We start from the raw sequence: 20,647 nt of genomic DNA on the forward strand, positions 1-20,647 counted from the left end.
TTATAGCACCGCAGGCCTGGTTAATAAAATAATTTGAATACTGAGGACTGGACAAACATTAAAGGAAAAAAATAAAGAGGACAAGTTACCTTCACAATTCATCATTGGGCCTGGCTCAAATCCTTCATGACAGTTGCACTCAAAACTGCCGATCGCATTAGTGCACGTACCGTTTCCACAGGGGTTGCCAATTGAACATTCATCAGTATCTGTATATAATGAATAAATGCAAACTGAAGAGAACTGGGACAATTTTCAAACGGTGTTTTAAATTCAAGTGTTACCATTCTTATAATTCATATTTAATATGGACACACCGATGCAATGTACTCCAGTGTAATCTAAGTTGTATCCCATGGGGCACTCACAGCGGAACGATCCATCAGTATTGATGCAGTGTCCATTTGAGCAAATCCCTGGGTTTTCAAGGCATTCATTGACATCTAAAAAGCAGGAAGATATTAGAACCACTTAGCTGATGCACTTCTGTATCAAGTCTTAAAAAAGCATTTAAAAAAAACCTAAGCGCCCTATTCTGTTGGTCTCCAGCCAGGCAATTTCAAAGGTAATCTTTTAACTATCATTTCATAATGGTCCACATTATTAAAGGCTAGCCTCTTGTCACCTGGGGCTGTAAGGAGCAGGCCATCACATACTATAATATCCAAGTCTAGTTTTAAGTATAAATAATTTTTCTTTGAATTATGAGGAAAAAGAATACCTACCTTCACGTGTATCATCAATTCCAGGAATAGTTCCATGACCATATGGACACAGGTCCTGAAAAGCAACTGTAGAGGTATGTTTTTGAAAAAAAGTGCGAGTGAGAGAGACCATGACAGATGGTTAAAGCCATCAAAAAATCTCCTATATCACATTTTTCAAAACTGTCAACTGTTTAAATCACGGTCATTACACTGTCTTGCCAGGTGCAAAAGTAACACTGTCTCTAGGTCAGAGAAGCAGCACTAGAAGTCGTTGAGCTTGGTGCCTTCCCCTTTCTGTACCTGGAGAAAACCAAGAACCGAAAACTTGATTACTCCAGGGATTCTTGGCACTGTCCCATTTTGCTCTTCCCTTTTACCTAAAGCAGGCTACATCTACAGATGAAGCTACTAGTTCATTTCTCTACAGAGCAAAACCAACAACTCAGTATTTCTCTTTTTCTGTGGTTTCTTCTAATTAATTTTGTTCCTTTTGTTGACCTGAAAATGATCCTAGAAAAGGTTGTTAAGAGAGAATGCCAAAAAGATCTCTCCTTCTAATGATGAAAAAGCTACAACATAAATGTGCTTCTCCTTTTCTCACACCTAAAAAGGCTTTATTTTAAATCTTTATGTGTACCTTCTTCCTCCTTTGGACAGAGCTCACAGGGATCACCCCATCCTTCTCCTGGCATTTTACTGCAGCAACACTTTGCCTTTGTGGTGTTGAAAGCCTTTGGCACTGAGCATTTCCCATGCTCAAAGTTAGTGAAACAGAAGCTCTGGCGAGTATCTAAAAAAGAAAATACAGTTACATGGAGCTAGCACCTCATACCTGGTTAGATGATGACTGTCTAGCCCTGAAAGGAATAATGTTAGGCCTGTATTTTTCATACTATTTTGAAAGCACTTCCCAACCCTCTTAAGGGCATAGTTTGGAAGGGACCTGCAATTGTCCTTCTTTACTCATTCTGCAGAGTAGCTGTTATCTGTTAGAATAAGTCAGTACATTCCTTAATCATTAACTTACCAAAACATCTACGTCCATTATCAGATAGCACAAAACCTGTAGGACAGATGCACTGGAAACCTCCTGGAGTGTTCGTGCAAGAGCCAAAGAGACAGATGTTGGGATCCTCGTTACACTCATTAATATCTGTAAATTAAAGGAGAAAAGGTTCACCATAACCCCATTGGCTGTGTATTCCTTTGTTAAGAAAGATTGCTTATTTATTTATTTAACTTCACCTGGAGGTGCTCCTCCAATAAAGCACACAAGAGATAAAGCAGCCTGAAGGTTCCATAACTCTTTCAAATTAGTGTTACACTGGCATGCACTTCCCTCTCCAAATAGCATTCTTTGTTCTTTGTCATATTTATAATATAAACATTAAATAAATACTTTCAGACTGAAACAGAGGATAAGATATATTTCTGATACAAAAAATATTTTTCTGTAAACATAAAACATCCAAAGATGAATTTTTAAAAATCTGTATTTTGGGAGTTCTTTTTAATTAAAGGTGGGCTTTTTTTTCATGCTGATTGACTCATTCTTGAACTGAAACTATAGCTAATTATTAGTAGAGGGAGGCCTATGATTATATTTATAGATTCAGATTTATATTTACCAGTCTTCCATAGCCACTCTTGATGTTATTTAAATTTTTTCCTGTTCAGCTGCATAATTTAGAATATATTGCTATTACCATTTATCTGTGAGATTTAAATTTTTTTAAAATAGAGATCTTTGTATAATTATTAAAAACTTAAACCAAAATAAAAGAGTACTTAATATAAACACCAAGTGCCTGTAAAATTGTGCAGCTCAAACAGTATCAGGCAGAGTAAGAAAAGTAATACATTAATAGACCTTTAATTTTTCATATCTATTATTTTAAACTATAGTTTAATTTATTCTATTCTGCAAATACTGACAGAAGATATAAGCCTCCATGCTAAATTTGTAAAGGTAATTATAATTTAGTAAATTCTGAACTGTATTTTAATAATCTCCAAAGCTATACCTGCAGTACAAGCCCTCCTGAGTCTTTCAGTACAGGATATTAAAAGAATCATCACAGAGACCTATGGCTGTATAAGCGTTTTACAATAATATCCATATTGATCTTAATCAAAGTGTAGGCAGGAACAGGTATTCTCCATGAAAGTAAGCCTCATGGACACTGAGTCACAAATTTGTAGTGCCATTTTTCCTGATAGTTGTTAGACTCTCTACTATACTGAGTCTTAGAAAACTGATCTGTATTTAGCAGATAAGGGAACAATGGAAATATAGTCTTTATCACTAGGAAAATGTAAGTGCAGTGATGGAAGAACTCAGGTAGGAATAGCTTCTGTAACATTACTTCAGAAAAATATTCCCTTGAGTCCCATTTTCAGAAGTTACTGTCAGGTATAGCACATAAACAAACCAGTGTAGCATAATCTGGCATATGACCAAACTCTGCAGTAGCTTCCCATGGACAGGCTCTTACTATGTGAAGCATTTTAAATCAGCTTATTTCAGTGAAAAAAAGGTAACTAATTTCCCACTTAGTGTGGCCATTGCTAATAAACAAAGCCCAGCAATTCAGCTGCATTAACGGGATGGAAAAACTGCTCTTTTGAAGTACTGATCATTACTGTAATGAATGGCTTGGGACTAGTGGAAGAAATTATTTTTGTGGCCATGATGAACAGGTGACTAGCTAGACTGTGGAAGTATATGAGTCCTCTCCCTTTCATTCCCATAAAATGAAAGGAAACATATTAAACGGGTAGGTGAAAACTAAGAATTTTTCTGTGGCTCCCATCTGTTTTGGTTTCTCCTGCATATAATCACCCTCGGCTCAAAAAGTAATTTAGCCATTGCTGACCTTCACGTTACAGACAGAAGTAATGAATTTTTATAAAGCTGTTTGTATATAATATCAATAGAAAGTAATGGGGAACGTATGTTGCAAGAGCTGTCGTAATATTAATCAAAGTATTAGTACAATCACATGTGAATATCTGGGCATTTTCTTGGAACTTTAGCTGAAAATTTTCTAGACACATGGCAGAATGAAGAAAAAGAATGCAATTAAGTCCCTTTTACTCAGTTCAGGCAAAAATCTGTTTGGCAGTCACTGATGCTGTCAAAAACACCCAGAGATTCTGTCAGGATACTGACAGTGATTTTCCTGGAAAACCAAAAGTTTTCATTTTAAATTCATGATTTCACAATTGTAGGTGATTTGAATTCCTCTCAAACATAATTGCTAATATGGAAACAGCAGCTGCCAAAAGAAACCATGAAGCTGGCAGGCAAACTGAATATGGTGGCAGGATACAAAAGGATGAGAGGACACTGAGGCTTAGAAAATATATCTTATTGTTCAAGACAAAAATTCAGAAAGGTTCCTGTGATCAATTTCCTGCACCCATACAGATTAGGTGGCTATAAGCCAAATCTTTATGTCCTCGCTAGTGTTTTCTTCAGTCCATACAAGGCCAAGCTGCTCATTTATTTGTGGGAGTTATTTGGATGAATGTGTGTCTAGGGTGCCACACCAGCTAACCAGTCATTCAAGCGGAAAACCGGGTTTCCTAATATAGTCACAGTGGAGAGACAGGTGCTTACTCTGTCCTTTCACCATGCAGAAACCTAAGGCTTCTAGGTTAGTTACTTAAAACTAGTTGTGTGAACCTTCCTTGCCAGGTGCCCCACATAGTTAATTCACTGTAGTCCTGTGATTTGCTCTGCTGGAAAAGGGAGTTGTAACTTGGATTTATTTCTCATTCCTTGCCACACCAGATCTTCATGAATTTTGTGACATTCAGCTCGTGAATGATATTCAAGGCTTTAAATGAGACTTATATGAATGAACATGGAAACTGATGAAAGGTCTGCTCTACCCTCTTCCTCCTCCTATGAATCTCAGCACTTGAATGGCATTATACAAAACACAAAATCAGAAAACAGTTGTTAGAAGAAATCAGTTTAAGCAAATGTTCCCATCAGCTCCACGATTTTATCAAGATTTTTAAACGTCATAGCCCTCTGAAGCTTAGTTCATGCATTGATTGCCAATAATTACGTTTCTGTAAACATAATATAAATCCAGTACACGGGTTGGTTTGTTTTATGAATGACATTTAAAAAAAAAAGTCAATGAAACATAAAATACCATCTTTTTGAAAATTAAATATTTTTGTTTGCATTAATGAAGAAGTTAATGTACAAAATACATTACAATACTGTACAAAATATCTTGCCTTCTATTTTTAAAAACTCTTCCTAAAGACTTTTCCTACTTATTTATTCTGTCACCATGATTTTAAGTAAGTCAGGCAACATTCACAAACATTAGCGTGTACAACTACTTTCCACCAAATTAGAACCAGATACTTTTTCTAATTTTTAAATTGTGCAGAAGCAACAATTACAACTTGCCTTACCAATACAACTTTCACTTTTTACTTCATATCCTGGTGGACAGATGCATCTGAACGATCCTTCCAGATTCTGACAGGTACCAGGAGAGCATGAACTGGGTAGTGCCACACACTCGTTAGTATCTTTGGGGAGTAGATGGAATTAAGAAAGGTTTAGAATCATGGAATTCTTATGGTAACAAAACAGGCTTATTCATGAAAAAGATTGTAGGGTTCTTTTCTGATTTTCTTTTTCTAAGGCATTTAAATGCTTGAAGATCAACAACCATTCCAAAACCCAGTTACTTCTACTGTGTTTTCGTTAAAGTAATTGTCTTTATTAATATACTTAGATACTCAGACTGTGGTGATTCCCTTTAGATGGGAGCTAATAGTTTGATTATTTCAGCTCATCAGTACTTTAACATCTCCATGTGGTATCATACATACCAATACAATTCTTGCCATCTAGAGTAAGTTCATATCCCTCATTACATAAACATTTGAAGGAACCAATTTCATTGAAACACTGTCCGTTTCTGCACACCTGACCAAAGAAGGAACTGCATTCATCGATATCTGTAAAAAAAATAAAATAAAATCCCAAAAGTGAGAGCTGAGTCCCAGCACAGTATATACAGTATGTTATAAACACACTCAAGTTGCAATATGTATTTCTGAGGAAAAGGTAAATCTTGCAGCAACAGGGAAACAGCTGACAGCTAGTGGAAACTAACTCACTCAAGTGCATTAAGGTATATGTTCTATGTAAACAACACTCTTTTTTATATGGTATCATAATTTTCAAACTTGCAGCATTACCTCAGCTACTGCATCTGGACATTCAATGACTGCCAAGTGACTGTATGATACTAATTCCAGAAACAGAAAAGAAAATGTTACATGGAGTGGATTTACATGCGCTTCAGTTTCCTCCTAAAACCTGCCTTGTCATTTTCAAATTTTGTAATATATCATTTGCTTTCCACAGGATGATTTTTCTGCTTCGTAACAGTTCTGAAAATGAGGTTTGAAAATGCTTATTAGTTTGTAGTTACTTTAATAATACAGACTTAAAGGAGCACTGCATAACGAAAAAAAACAGATAAGAAAGTGTCAGAATCAATGAAAAGGAGATCAGATAAGCATCATGGCGTAAGAACAACTTACACTCTCCTGTTTTACAATACTTGAATTTGAATGATGAAGACTAACATCATGTTACTGAAGAGATTTTAGTCTTCTTCAGAAGCATTAAGAACCAGATCCTGAAAAAGATGTACCTTCTGCTTCAGCCACTACAGCTGCGCCTGTGTTACTGGTTTATTCCATAGCGTTTCTTCTGTGTTACACTTCTATGAGCAGAAATACCTCCAAAGTATTATACTGGGATGGGTTAAATTGCCTTTGAATGACTAGGATAGTTTGGAAGAAAGCCCTGAGGCTCTCCAAGCTGTCAAGAGGAGTGCTAACAAAAGGCCAAGCCTCTGAGTCATCTTGGGCTCCTTGGCCTCCTTGAAATCACAGACTGGAGCAGAGGCACTGGATGCTCCTGACAGTGGATTGGCTGCTATACTGCCAAGGGAAAGAACCTCCTTGGTAAATAGTGCCATTCACAGAATCACAGAATCACAGAATGTTAGGGATTGGAAGGGACCTCGAAAGATCATCTAGTCCAATCCCCCTGCCGGAGCAGGATTACCTAGACCATATCACACAGGAACGCGTCCAGGCGGGTTTTGAATGTCTCCAGAGAAGGAGACTCTACAACCTCTCTGGGCAGCCTGTTCCAGTGTTCGGTCACCCTCACTGTAAAGAAGTTTTTCCTCATATTTATGTGGAACCTCCTGTGTTCCAGCTTGCACCCATTGCCCCTTGTCCTGTCAAGGGATGTCACTGAGAAGAGCCTGGCTCCATCCTCATGACACTTGCCCTTTACATATTATAAACATTAATGAGGTCACCCCTCAGTCTCCTCTTCTCTAAGCTAAAGAGACCCAGCTCCCTCAGCCTCTCCTCATAAGGGAGATGTTCCACTCCCTTAATCATCTTCGTGGCTCTGCGCTGGACTCTCTCTAGCAGTTCCCTGTCCTTCTTGAACTGAGGGGCCCAGAACTGGACACCAAATTCCAGATGCGGCCTCACCAGGGCAGAGGAGAGGGGGAGGAGAACCTCTCTCGACCTGCTAACCACACCCCTTCTAATACACCCCACGACGCCATTGGCCTTCTTGGCCACAAGGGCACATTGCTGGCTCATGGTCATCCTGTTGTCCACTAGGACCCCCAGGTCCCTTTCCCCTACGCTGCTCTCCAACAGGTCTGCCCCCAACTTGTACTTGTACATGGGGTTGTTCTTGCCCAGATGCAGGACTCTACACTTGCCCTTGTTATATTTCATTAAATTTCTCCCCGCCCAACTCTCCAGCCTGTCCAGGTCTCTCTGAATGGCTGCGCAGCCTTCTGGTGTGTCAGCCACTCCTCCCAGTTTTGTGTCATCAGCGAACTTACTGACAGTGCACTCTAATCCCTCATCCAAGTCATTAATGAATATATTGAATAGAACTGGTCCCAGTACCGACCCTTGAGGGACTCCGCTAGACACAGGCCTCCAACTGGACTCTGTCCCATTGACCACCACTCTCTGGCTTCTTTCCTTCAGCCAGTTTACAATCCACCTCACTACCCGATCATCCAGACCACACTTCCTCAGTTTAGCTGCGAGGATGCTGTGGGAGACTGTGTCAAACGCTTTACTGAAATCGAGATAGACCACATCCACAGCTTTACCATCATCTATCCACCGGGTTACGTCCTCATAAAAGGCTATCAAGTTGGTTAAGCATGACTTCCCCTTGGTGAAGCCATGCTGCGTGCCCCTAATGATCCCCCTATCCTTGATGTGCCTAGAGACAGCACCAAGGACAAGTTGTTCCATCACCTTTCCGGGGATGGAGGTGAGGCTGACCGGTCTATAGTTACCCGGGTCCTCCTTCTTGCCCTTTTTGAAGACTGGAGTGACATTCGCTTTCCTCCAGTCCTCAGGCACCTACTCCCGTTCCCCACGACTTAGCAAAGATGATGGAGAGTGGCCTAGCAATGACTTCTGCCAGCTCCCTCAGCACCCGCGGGTGCATCCCATCAGGGCCCATGGATTTATGGACGTCCAGATTGTTTAATTGGTCCCTGACCCAGCCCTCATCTACCAAGACAGATTCCTCCTCTATCCTGACTTCTTCTGGGGCCTCAGGGGTCCGGGGCTCCTCAGGACAGCCTCCAGCACTATAGACAGAGGCAAAGAAGGCATTCAGTAACTCCGCCTTCTCTTTATCCTCTGTCTCCAGGGCCCCCACCTCATTCATCAGTGGGCCTACATTACCTCTAGTGTTGGCTTTACCTGCAATGTATTTGAAGAAGCCCTTTCTGTTGTCCTTGACCTCTCTTGCAAGGTTTAATTCCAAGGAGGCCTTAGCTTTCCTAGTTGCCTCCCTACATCCTCTGACAACAGACTTATATTCCTCCCGAGTGGCCAGCCCCTCCTTCCATGATCTGTACACCCTCTTCTTCCACTTGAGTTTGCCCAGCAGTTTCCTGCTTAACCATGCAGGTCTCCTGCTACCCTTCCTTGACTTCCTACCTGTTGGGATGCTCTGATCTTGAGCTCAGAAGAAGCAGTCCTTGAATGCTAACCAACTATCTTGGGCCCCCTTACCTTCTAGTACCCTGTCCCATGGGATTTCCCCTAGCAATTGCTTGAAAAGGCCAAAGTTGTCCCTCCTGAAGTTCAGGGTTGTGATTCTGCTAGCTATTCTGTTCCTGCCACATGAGATCCTGAACTCTACCATCTCATGGTCACTACAACCAAGGCTGCCCTCAACCTTCACCTCTTCAACCAGACCCTGCTTGTTAGTGAGGATAAGATCCAGCAGCGCTCCTCTCCTAGTTGGCTCATCCACCATTTGCATCAGAAAGTTATCATCAATGCACTGGAGGAACCTCCTGGACTGAGGATGGCTGGCTGAGTAGGCCTCCCAGCAAATATCAGGGTAGTTGAAATCCCCCATGACAACCAGGCCCTGTAATTGCGAGACTGCTCTCAGCTGCCTGTAGAAGGCCTCATCACCCTCCTCATCCTGATCTGGTGGCCTGTAATAGACACGCACAACAGTATCACCCCTGCCAGCCTGCCCCTTAATTCGCACCCACAAACTCTCAACTCGCTCCTGATCCGCCCCTGGACAGAACTCAAGACATTCTAGCTGCTCACTCACATAAAGAGCAACTCCACCACCTCTCCTTAGTGGCCTGTCTTTCCTGAACAGGACATAGCCATCCATGACCACATTCCAGTCATGCAAGGCATGACTTTGGCAGCCTCATTCTTTGGCAGCAGACTCTTCTTACTTCACAGAATCACAGAATCAACCAGGTTGGAAGAAACCTCAGGGATCATCGAGTCCAACCGTTGCCCTGACACCACCATGTCAACTAGACCATGGCACTAAAAGTGCCATGTCCAGTCTTTTCTTAAACACATCCAGAGATGGTGACTCCACCACCTCCCTGGGCAGCCCATTCCAATGTCTAATAACCCTTTCTGAAAAGAAATTCTTCCTGATGTCCAACCTGAACCTCCCCTGGCGAAGCTTGAGGCTGTGTCCTCTTGTCCTATCGCTAGTTGCCCGGGAGAAGAGGCCGACTCCCACTTCACTACAACCTCCCTTCAGGTAGTTGTAGACTGCAATAAGGTCACCTCTGAGCCTCCTCTTCTCCAGGCTAAACAATGCCAGCTCCCTCAGCCGTTCCTCGTAGGTCAGACCCTCCAGACCCTTCACCAGCTTGGTCGCCCTCCTCTGCACTCGCTCCAACACCTCAACATCTTTCTTGAAGTGCGGGGCCCAGAACTGGACACAGGATTCAAGGTGCGGCCTCACCAGTGCCGAGTACAGAGGGACGATCACTTCCCTAGACCGGCTGGCTACACTATTCTTAATAGAGGCCAGGATGCCATTGGCCTTCTTGGCCACCTGGGCACACTGCTGGCTCATGTTTAGCCGGCTGTCGATCAGCACCCCCAGGTCTCTTTCCACCGGGCCGCTTTCTAACCACTCTTCCCCCAGTCTGTAGCGCTGCATGGGGTTGTTGTGGTCAAAGTGTAAGACCCGGCACTTGTTCTTGTTGAACCTCATGCTGTTGGTCTCGGCCCATCTATCTAACCTGTCCAAATCCCTCTGTAGGTCCTTCCCACCCTCCAGCAGATCGACACTCCCACCCAGCTTGGTGTCATCTGCATATTTACTGAGGGTGCACTCAATCCCTATGTCTAGATCATCTATAAAGATATTGAACAGCACCGGCCCCAGAACTGAGCCCTGGGGGACACCGCTAGTGACCGGCCGCCAGTTGCACTTTGCCCCATTCACCACCACTCTCTGGGCTCGGCCATCCAGCCAGTTTTTAACCCATTGAAGAGTCCACCCATCCAAGCCCCGGGCAGCCAGTTTGTCCAGGAGGATGCTGTGGGAGACAGTGTCAAATGCCTTACTGAAGTCTAGATAGACTACATCCACAGCCCTGCCCTCATCTACTAAGCGGGTCACTTGGTCATAGAAGGAGACCAGGTTGGTCGAGCAGGACCTGCCTTTCATGAATCCATGTTGGCTGGCCCCGATGCCCCGATTGTCCTGCATGTGCCGTGTAATGGCACTCAGGATGATCTGTTCCATCACCTTGCCTGGCACCGAGGTCAGGCTGACAGGCCTATAGTTCCCCGGATCATCCTTCTGACCCTTCTTGTAGACGGGCGTTACATTTGCTAATTTCCAGTCAGCTGGAACTTCTCCAGTTGACCAGGACTGCCGGTAGATAATCGAGAGTGGTTTGGCAAGTTCATTTGCCAGTTCCTTCATTACTCTGGGGTGAATCCCATCTGGGACCATAGCCTTGTGGGTGTCCAATTGGCACAGCAGGTCACGAACCATCTCCTCCTGGATTACAGGGGGTTCACACAGCCCCCCGTCCCTAACTTCAGGCTCTGGGGGCCGAGTCTCCTGAGGACAACCGGTCTTGACATTAAAGACCGAGGCAAAGAAGGCATTGAGCACCTCTGCCTTTTCCTCATCCCCTGACACTACACTACCCTCCTCATTCAGCAAGTGGTGGAGGCTCTCCTTGACCCTCCTTTTGCTGTTGATGTATTTGTAAAAGCTCTTTTTGTTATTTTTGACTGTAGCAGCCAAATCAAGCTCTAATTGAGCTTTGGCCCTTCTAATCTTCTCCCTACACGACCTGGCCACGTCCCTATAGACCTTCAAGTTACCCGACCCTTCTTCCAGAGCAAATAGCCTCTCTTTTTTTCCTTAAGTTCTAGTCTAAGTTCCCTGTTTAACCAGGCCGGTCTTTTTCCCCGACGCTTGTCTTCCTACACACTGGGACAGCCTGCTCCTGAATATTTAGCAATTCCCTTTTGAAGCATGTCCAGCCTTCCTGGACTCCTTTGCCCTTCAGGACCAATTCGATTGCCAAGGGACTCGGTCCACCAGCCTCTTAAACAGGCTAAAGTCTGCCCGGCGGAAATCTAAGGCAGAAGTTCTGCTCTTGCCCCTCCTTACTTCACCCACTATCGAAAACTCTAACATTTCGTGGTCGCTATTCCCAAGACGGCCACCGACCCTCACCCTCTCACTAGTCCCTCCCTGTTCACAAACAACAGGTCAAGCAGGGCCCCTCCTCTAGTGGGCTCATTTACCACTTGCATGAGGAAGTTGTCCTCCACACATTCGAGGAATCTCTTAGATTGCTTCCTCTCTGCCATGTTGTATTTCCAGCAGACATCCGGCAAGTTGAAGTCGCCCACGAGTACAGGGGCCGGTGACCGGGCGGCTTCTGACAGCCGCTTGTAAAACGCCTCGTCCGCCTGCTCATCCTGGTTGGGTGGTCTATAACAGACTCCCACCGTAATGTCCGCCCTGCCGACCTTCCCCCTCATCTTCACCCATAAACATTCAACCTTGTCATCCTCACCATCTTCCTCAATTTCGACACAGTCCAAGCACTCCCTAACATACAGTGCCACCCCGCCGCTTCTCCTGCTTCGCCTGTCCCTCTTAAAGAGCTTATAGCCATCCACAGCAGCACTCCAGTCATGAGAGTCATCCCACCACGTTTCTGTGATGGCAACCACATCATAACCTTCCTGCTGTACAGTGTCTTCTAGCTCTTCCTGTTTGTTGCCCATACTGCGCGCATTGGTGTAAATGCACTTCAGCTGGGCTAGCGGCCTTGCCCCCGACGCAGGCCTGTCGCCCCTAGGTTCATTTGCGGCTGCCCTGGTCTTATCCCCCTCCCCCATCGAACCTAGTTTAAAGACCTCTTGACCAGCCCTGCCAACTTCTGGGCCATAACCCTTTTCCCCTTCTGACTCAGCTGTTCCCCATCCAGCATAAGCAGGCCCGGTGCCATGAAAGCTGCCCCGTGGTCAAAGAACCCAAAATCCCACCTCCGGCACCAGTCTTTTAGCCACTTATTCATCTGTTGTATTTTCATAGTCCTTTCCCTATTTTCACCTAACACCAAAGGAATTGAGGAGAATATAACCTGTGCACCTACCCCCTTCACCAAACACCCCAGGGCCCTGAAGTCCCTTTTGATAGCCCTGGGACTTCTCCCTTCAATCTCATACCTACCCACCTGCAATACTAATAGTGGGTAGTAGTCAGAGGGCCTCACCAGTTCAGGAATCCTCCTGGCAACATCCCTTACCCGAGCCCGAGGGAGGCAGCAGACTTCCCTGTGAGCTGGGTCTGGCCTGCATATGGGGCTCTCCGTTCCCCTTAGCAGGGAGTCACCTACAACAATTACTTTTCTCGTTTTTGGAGCTGGTTGCAGCCCTCCTAGTTGGTTGCTTCTGTTTACGTAGCCTCTTAGAAGGTCCTTCACCTAGATTCGTGCCTTCCTGACGCTCAGGAGACGCTCAGGTTCCAGCACCTCATACCTATTCTGCAGGGGGACGCGAGGAGGGGAGGAAGGTCGGGATGGGATTTGCCTGCCACCCCGAGCAGGGACCTGCCTCCATTGTCCCCCATCCCCTAGGTCTCCTCCTGCTCCTTGTGGAGGAGGAAGAGGATCCTCCACTACCTGGGGAGCATTAGGCCCGTCCGTTTTCCCCATGGCAGGCAGGAAACAGCACTGCCCGCGAACCTCTTCTGCCCGCCAAACTACTTGAACAAGTTTTAAATTTTCTCTTTCCTGGAAAAGGAGAGGATTTAAAACACTTATTTAAGATGTTTTAGTTCTTTCCTGAACCAGAAAGGAACCAGTAGACTTTGTCCAGTCTTCTTTCTGCAGCAGGAAGGAATATAAAGCCTTGCTCTCTTTTGGCTTATACTCTGTGCAAGGGAGAGGATCTCCAGAGACTGACAAGGCTGTTCTTCAGCCCAGGAAGATTTTAGTTGCTTTATCAAAAGTATCCAGGAATTTAAATTGTCCAAAACCATCATATATTCTGGTGTCCTGTGCTTTAGGGAATAGGAAATAGCAATGCCTGTGTAAACTCTGTATAAGTAGAGTTCATCTTCGGAGAGCACATTTGGTAGATTAGTTGTCCTGGCTTTCTTACTGCTGGTCTGCTTCCTCTTTCACACTGTGTGCAAGTGTCAAGTAACATGGGGAAATAAATAAATGATTTTAAGTTCATGAGGCAACACTGGTGGTATGATACAATATATGCTTATTGCAAGTGGTGCCTATAGACTGTGCCAGAAGTCAAGAATGTGTGCTGTAATTACCCAGGAAATCTAATGGAGGTGAGGGCTGAATTAAAAAGTCAGTGAACTGTAAGGTTGCCCCAGTGGTCCAGAGACTTAGGGTTTACATTATCTCAAGCTGGCCAGTAAAAAATATTTTTAATTAGTTTAAAAAATGATAGTAATGATTAACCTCTAGGGCTCGTAACAGTATCAGTTACTGCACTCAGTTAACTTTCTTAGCACCCTGACCTGTCTTCTGTTTAAGTATATACCATCCTTCTTGGCATACCAAGCCAGCAGCAATGAAAATAAAGTTTGGATTACATTACCTACCCATACAATCATTATTATGAGTTAATTCAAACCCTGGATAACACAGGCAGTTATATGATCCAACTGTGTTTTTACAAGTTCCATTTCCACATGGATGGTGTTCACATTCATCAACATCTGCAAAGAGAAACAAAACTGTATGTGAGAACTGATTTTCCCAGGTATGTGTTAATGTGTTACCTGTGCACAGTGACAGTATTCTAAACTTCAGTCTTTCATCTGTCACATTTTCTACTTGTACTACTGATTTTTACAGCTTCTGGGCACACATAGGAAAATGTTACACAACACATTCATGTATTTTTAAAATAAAAGATACTGTTACATGCAAAGATAAAAGTAAGTGCATGTGCAGTATCTCAAAGCATTCAGTCTTTTTATTTTCCATACTAACATTTCTTAATTTCTTAATGTATGCTAGTGATCAGAACTTAGTACAAAGGATTCAGCGTCACAGCCCTGGAACTATCTTGAATTTTATGTATATATTTTACTCCTAAGCCCATGAAAAACTGTTAAAAACGCTCTATCAAGAGTTTTGTCTCACTGTTCACAAGTCAATTTACAATGTAAATACATTATGTCAATACTACATCCAGAATTATAAAGACAACTTACAAACTCCTAGAAACATCAATTTTTAAAAGGCACTAAAATGCAATGTTTCCTGGTGTGTGTTTCAGTAATTTTGGGAGCTTCATGGGGATCTGGAAGGTATTTAGATCTTATTCTAGTTCTCGTGGACTTCCTGAAACATTTTGTTTATTTACAGAAGGTAAACATTTTGTCGTATGGATCATTTCCATAACCTGTCATTGTCTAGATTTGTATTTCATACTATGAAATTTTTACGATTAGTTTTACAATTATTTAAGTTACTGTTTTGAGTAACCAGGCTCTCAAAATTTTGCATTAACAAAAGTCACTTTTCCAAATATCCTCCTCAGATGGCTTGACAAATGTGATTTAGTCCAAATATGAGAAGACTCAAGGCGTATATGAATATGTAACACAACATGATTAGGTTTTAAATGTCTGTTTGAAGTTGAAATTGGAACACACCTGTGTTGCAGAAGACACTAAACTTCTCTATAGCTTAGAACTGACACTTAGATGATCGTTATTTCAAAAATCAAAATAATTTTCCTTTTAAAACTTTGCAGAACTGATTATGAAACACTAAAAGAACAAGAAAAACACTCTTCTTTTGCAATCTTCTTATTTCTTACATCATCTCTATCATGTCATCATTTTAATACAAAATGAGTACAGATTTAACTTACATTAAACGTGGGATTCTGTTTTTTAAATGAAACATGAACTCAATAAATTTCTGAATGATTGAAAAATCTTTGTTTAATCTCCAAACTCTATCATTCTGTGGTATCTCCTACAAACTTCTCTGTCAAATATGCTACTATGATACATTTTTGTGAAAATGGGGTTAATATATTCTTCAGTCATATGGAGCTATCTCTTACAATAATGTGATTTTTTTCCTCAAACTAATATATCCACTCCAAGGACAACTTCACATACTTTATTCATAAAAATCCAAAAATGCATGAATCAGTCTTTTAATGTCACTATAGCTCCTCTAAAATTTAGACTCATCTCCTCCCCATTTAAAACCCAAGCAAACAAACCACACACAAAAGGATTTTCTTTCCATACCCATGCACATAGTCAGGTCTTGGGATGCCTTAAAACCATTGTGACATATGCACTGGTAACTTCCTTGCATGTCCACACATAAACCATGACTACAGACATTAGGTATTTCCAGACATTCATTGCGATCTATAACAAAAATATAAACCAGATGGTACACATTATTGACTTTTATTATTCATTCATTTTACACAAACATGTTTTTACAATCTGTTATTATTATTAAAACCAGACTCAAAATTATCCATAACTAAACCTGAATCATAACAAAACCTCATTTTATAGGAACTTCTTGCCTATACACCTCGAGATCAAAACTACTGTTAGGATTTGGTTGATACATCAAGAATGTTCTTTAAAAATTTTACCCTGTCTTTTCTTTCCTTCTACTGAGAAACAGGGCTATAAAGTAAAAACCATTACATAAAACAGCAGAGTACGCAAGGTAACAGAAAATAAATGATGCTTTTACCCTTTGAGAGAATCATGCACATACCATTGATTAGGTAAAACCAGATTCAAACAGGCGATAAAAGTCAACCGATTTCTTACCAACACAGGCGCCGTTGGGTGAAAGTTTAAAACCAGCAGCACATTCACAGCGGTAACTACCAGGACTGTTGATACAGTCTGCATTTCTCTGACAGAGATTGTCTCCATTGCTGCACTCATCAATATCTGAAATACCAAGAGTCACAGTTCAGACACCAGAAACCACAAGGTAGTTACTTCTGCCTAGAATTTAGACTGTATTGTCCGTCTTGTGCAGGACGAATCTTTTGTCCTCAACAAAGCATGAGTATTCTGACCTTTGGCCTCTTGTGCCGTAAATGCAAATGAAAAGCAAAATCAATATAACTTCATCCATAACACACTTCTTGGATGAAGGAGGATCCTATGAACCCAACTTGCTACACATTGAAGTGGCTTTGCAATTTTAAATGTCTGTCTAAAGAAATTAGCTTTTGTGTTAAAAAATGTTCCTCTTTGTCTTTGAACTGAAATAGGAAGCGGCACAGTTTGTTAGCTTTTTAAGGTGCACATGTCAGCACAAGACACTTGAATACCAATGACAAAATTCCTATTCACTTCAGGACACACAAAATTTCACTATTAGCTTTTATGAATATACCTATAAAACTGTAGAAGAATAGACAAAAGATGGAAAAAATCAAGGAAACTTTTCTTTGAGAAATTTTAAGAACAAGAATTAAATTTCCTCCCTAAAATAAAATAAAATTAAATAAAAGCATTTCATTTACTTCCTATTAGGAGTCAGTGAATTGCTTGACACTAAACTATTACAAATTTTATTAAGGGCATGTGCATATGTGTTAAAGACAAACACGTCACAAACTGATTTATAGACTTGAGCCCTACAAAAAAAGGTCACAGTCTGTCTCTTAGATTTTGAAAAACATGTGAATTAAATGTTCCCCTTCGCTTTAACATAAACATGCTTATGGGGGCTAAGTAGAAAATAACGTAATTTCAAATCACCTTCACAGACCAAGAGCAGGTCATTGTAGCTGAATCCAGTGGGGCATTCACAGCGGAAGCTGCCAATCTGATTGATGCAAACACCATTTGCACAGATTCCTGGGATTTCCTTACATTCATCAATGTCTGAAAGTGAGATCAGCTAGTCAAAGTACAGTACTTCATGGCTTTATGTACTGCTTGGATTCGCAATTTCACTGTGCTTAGAACTGAGTTGAGAAGTTCCTTTTAATCTACTGAATTGTATACAGGATATAAATCTAAACATATGCCCATTATGAGAGAAAATAAACTATGTGAAGTTCAGGAAGTGATCAAAACAGAGCAATACTAAATACTAGACAATGTGCAGAACTGTTACAAATGTGCAGATTAAGTCCCACAACATTTTTGAAGCCAAAACTTTTTATCTTACTCTTTTATTAAAACTCAAAACCATGAACTAGGATGGAGTGTAAGCAAAAGACGATAATAAAATGTAGAAATAAAAAAAAAATACAAATTGGAATTATTTTACACAAAAGTTGGTCTTTTTTCAATGGTGACAATTTATGTCACCATTGTAACTCCAGGATGAAATTAGAATTTTATTATATCAAATGTTCATTTTGGTTCTATTATGGAGCTGCAACAACCTTATGCAAAACCATTTTTGGTTAAAATAAGTTTAGTGAAACTTACCAACAGCTTTTCCAGTATGAATGTCAAAAGTGAAGCCAGGAATATTCCCACATATGTTCTTGAATTCAGCTTGAGCAAAACAGAGAACAATGCATTTTTAGTGAATATTTATAAATCTCCCAAGAATTACTTATAGTCTTCTCAGCAAGAGCTGATACAAGCCAAATCTACTCAGAAGAGCCATTGCCTCCTGTACAAATTGTACTGAAAATTCAAATTGACAATAAATGAATGCAAATTGAAACACTAATTCATACTTCTCTTTTCTCAAATCTTTGCAGACTTCTGCACATGAGTAAATGTTTGGTTTGAGAAAGCAGCACTTCAGGTTTTGCTTTAAATACAACTTCTTAACTTACCTTTTAAGGTTTATTCCTTCTTTCTAGACATCCGTAAAGAGAATCTGCAGCAACATTTTCAGATGGGAGAAATAAATATAACTTACCAGTACCTATCCTTCTTTGACAATACTATCTCTGTTCCTTTCTGCAGAGATTACTCCAGCTTAGTTCCACTAAACTGTAGAGCAGAATGGACACTCTGCTTAAAAAAAAAAAGCTCCAAAAAAGCGCATTGTTTAAGTATGCTTATTTTATATCCTCTTTTCCAGAGCATCTTGAGCATGGGAAATACACAGTATAAAGTATAAAATCAAGGAATCCATGTTTTTCCAGGCAAGGTGTATGCAGTTGGGTGGATTGGCACCATATAGACAAAATTTTCTAGCATGGAATCTATTAATTATTGCACGATATAAGAAATAATTACTTCTTTTAACAAAGTATTTCCTATAAAGGATATATGCTGGCATGAGATTTTACTGGTAAAACAGTGCTTTCAAGAAAAAAAACTATTACGCATTTACAGTACATTGATAAATTTTGATTTCGGTAGAAATATGAAAAATGACAAGCCTACAACTATAACTATGTCAAATTTGTAGAATTCTGACTACCAGTAGAATTGTGTACTGAAAGCCAGCTTGTTTGAGGGGAGCAAAATAATTCCAATGTGAAGACACAACCAGCTTGAATCAACAATTTGTTTTAAGTACATGTTCGCAAACAATAACCATGCAGCTGCTATTCAGCATCTGTTTAGATTATATCACCATTCAAATTCTCAAAAAAACCAGTTAAGTATCTTTCAATATTAAGTTTCCAAACTATTGTTAAGGAAAAATTCCAAAGCATGCAGTAGATATTTGTACATTCAGGGCATTAAGCCAAGGTAAAATATCCTTCTAAAGAATGTGGATAAAATCTACAAAATGTCCCACTGACATAAAATTCAAAGGGGTTCTGGCAGTGTAATATCCGGGGACTTCCATGAGTGCTTGGTCCACTGTTTGTGCTGCTGAGGACCTACAAAGAGCCTATTATACATCCAATGAGAGGAAGCATATCGAGTCTACCTTCAACTCACCTCTAAACCTGAAATACAGACAAATTATTAGGCATCTCTTCTAGCTCCAGAAAAAGAGAGAGGAGATCCTTCTGTTTTCCTTTGAGTAATGATCTTTAATCTAGAGCGGTGACAGTTCATTTCTCTACCGGCTGTAGTTTGAGTTTCTTGATCGTCTACATTTTAATGGCAGCTCTTCAGTAGCTTATAATTTTGTAAAGTTTAACCACTGGGGTTATAACTTGAATAATTCTTGTCTGCCTTACATCAAACATTCTTATTTATTAAAACTCTAGCAAATTTAGTTGACCATGGCTCCAAATGACATTTGGCAAAATACTTTTATCACACTCAAACGTTCTTTGTTATTTCCTGTATAAGCAAATTAGGATCCAGTATACCTGAACTCCAGCATTTTCTTCTTTCTTCTGCCCTATTCTTTAATGACAGCTTAATGCCTCCTGAGGTTATTCTTACAGTACAGGATACTGGGCCATAGAAGTCCCTGCCACAGTGTTTTACTATCAATTTACTAACAATTTTCTGCTCTTTTGTATTAACATGTACAAATTTGAGGGTTAGAAAACAGTTCTTTTCTGCAAGGGGCTTTATGCCATTTACTGCTGTCAGTAAACCTATGAAACACACATACTATATAAAAAGAGGGCTTTGTGTTCACTACCGTGTCTCCGTGGGCAATGATAACCTACTCCTGTGATAACGCCTAACACATCAGGTCTGGGAGGACGAAGAAGAGGCTCTGAGGGTTGCAGGCCTTCTTTCATTCTGTGTTATGCTACCTACGTGTTCCATGCATTCCGTTTAATAGAGTTTTTCCATATTTTTTTCAGTTTGTATTGTGTAGAAAAAGAGCATGTAATTAGGTAAGGTCTGTATGATAATGCATTTACACATAGTGCTAAATTATCCATACACAAACTCACCAGAGATTTACTTTCTGAAAGCTTGACTTCACATCAATGACTCAAAAAATATTTCAAAATCCTATATACTTATCACTGTGTTATTTTTTAGGACAAAAAGATCTATCACTTAACAGGAAAAAACATCTCTGAGGTCACACACTTCTGAAATGACCAAACCATGAAAGAGTTCTGTAAATACATGGTTACCTTTTAGTGAAGCAGCTTTTTACACTTGTTTGGGTGGAGAAACAAACAAATAAGAA

General features: G+C 41.0%; 1 protein-coding gene across 2 annotated transcripts in view; it reads right to left on the bottom strand.

Moving 5' to 3' along the window:
- FBN2 (fibrillin 2) overlaps nt 1–20,647 on the bottom strand; it is a 191,112-nt gene that overhangs the window by 21,457 nt on the left and 149,008 nt on the right. For both annotated transcript variants that reach the window (XM_068422044.1, XM_068422045.1), the window contains exons 42-53: nt 18,055–18,123; nt 17,374–17,499; nt 16,426–16,551; nt 15,877–16,002; nt 14,203–14,319; nt 5,574–5,702; nt 5,148–5,267; nt 1,735–1,860; nt 1,345–1,497; nt 726–791; nt 318–443; nt 90–209 (exon numbers count right to left, since the gene is read on the bottom strand). In XM_068422044.1, the coding sequence (XP_068278145.1) occupies nt 90–209; nt 318–443; nt 726–791; nt 1,345–1,497; nt 1,735–1,860; nt 5,148–5,267; nt 5,574–5,702; nt 14,203–14,319; nt 15,877–16,002; nt 16,426–16,551; nt 17,374–17,499; nt 18,055–18,123 (1,404 nt within the window). The remainder of the gene's footprint in view (nt 1–89; nt 210–317; nt 444–725; nt 792–1,344; nt 1,498–1,734; nt 1,861–5,147; nt 5,268–5,573; nt 5,703–14,202; nt 14,320–15,876; nt 16,003–16,425; nt 16,552–17,373; nt 17,500–18,054; nt 18,124–20,647) is intronic.

The sequence above is a fragment of the Nyctibius grandis genome, chromosome Z (assembly GCF_013368605.1).
Source record: "Nyctibius grandis isolate bNycGra1 chromosome Z, bNycGra1.pri, whole genome shotgun sequence".
NCBI classification, from domain to species: Eukaryota; Metazoa; Chordata; class Aves; order Nyctibiiformes; family Nyctibiidae; genus Nyctibius; species Nyctibius grandis.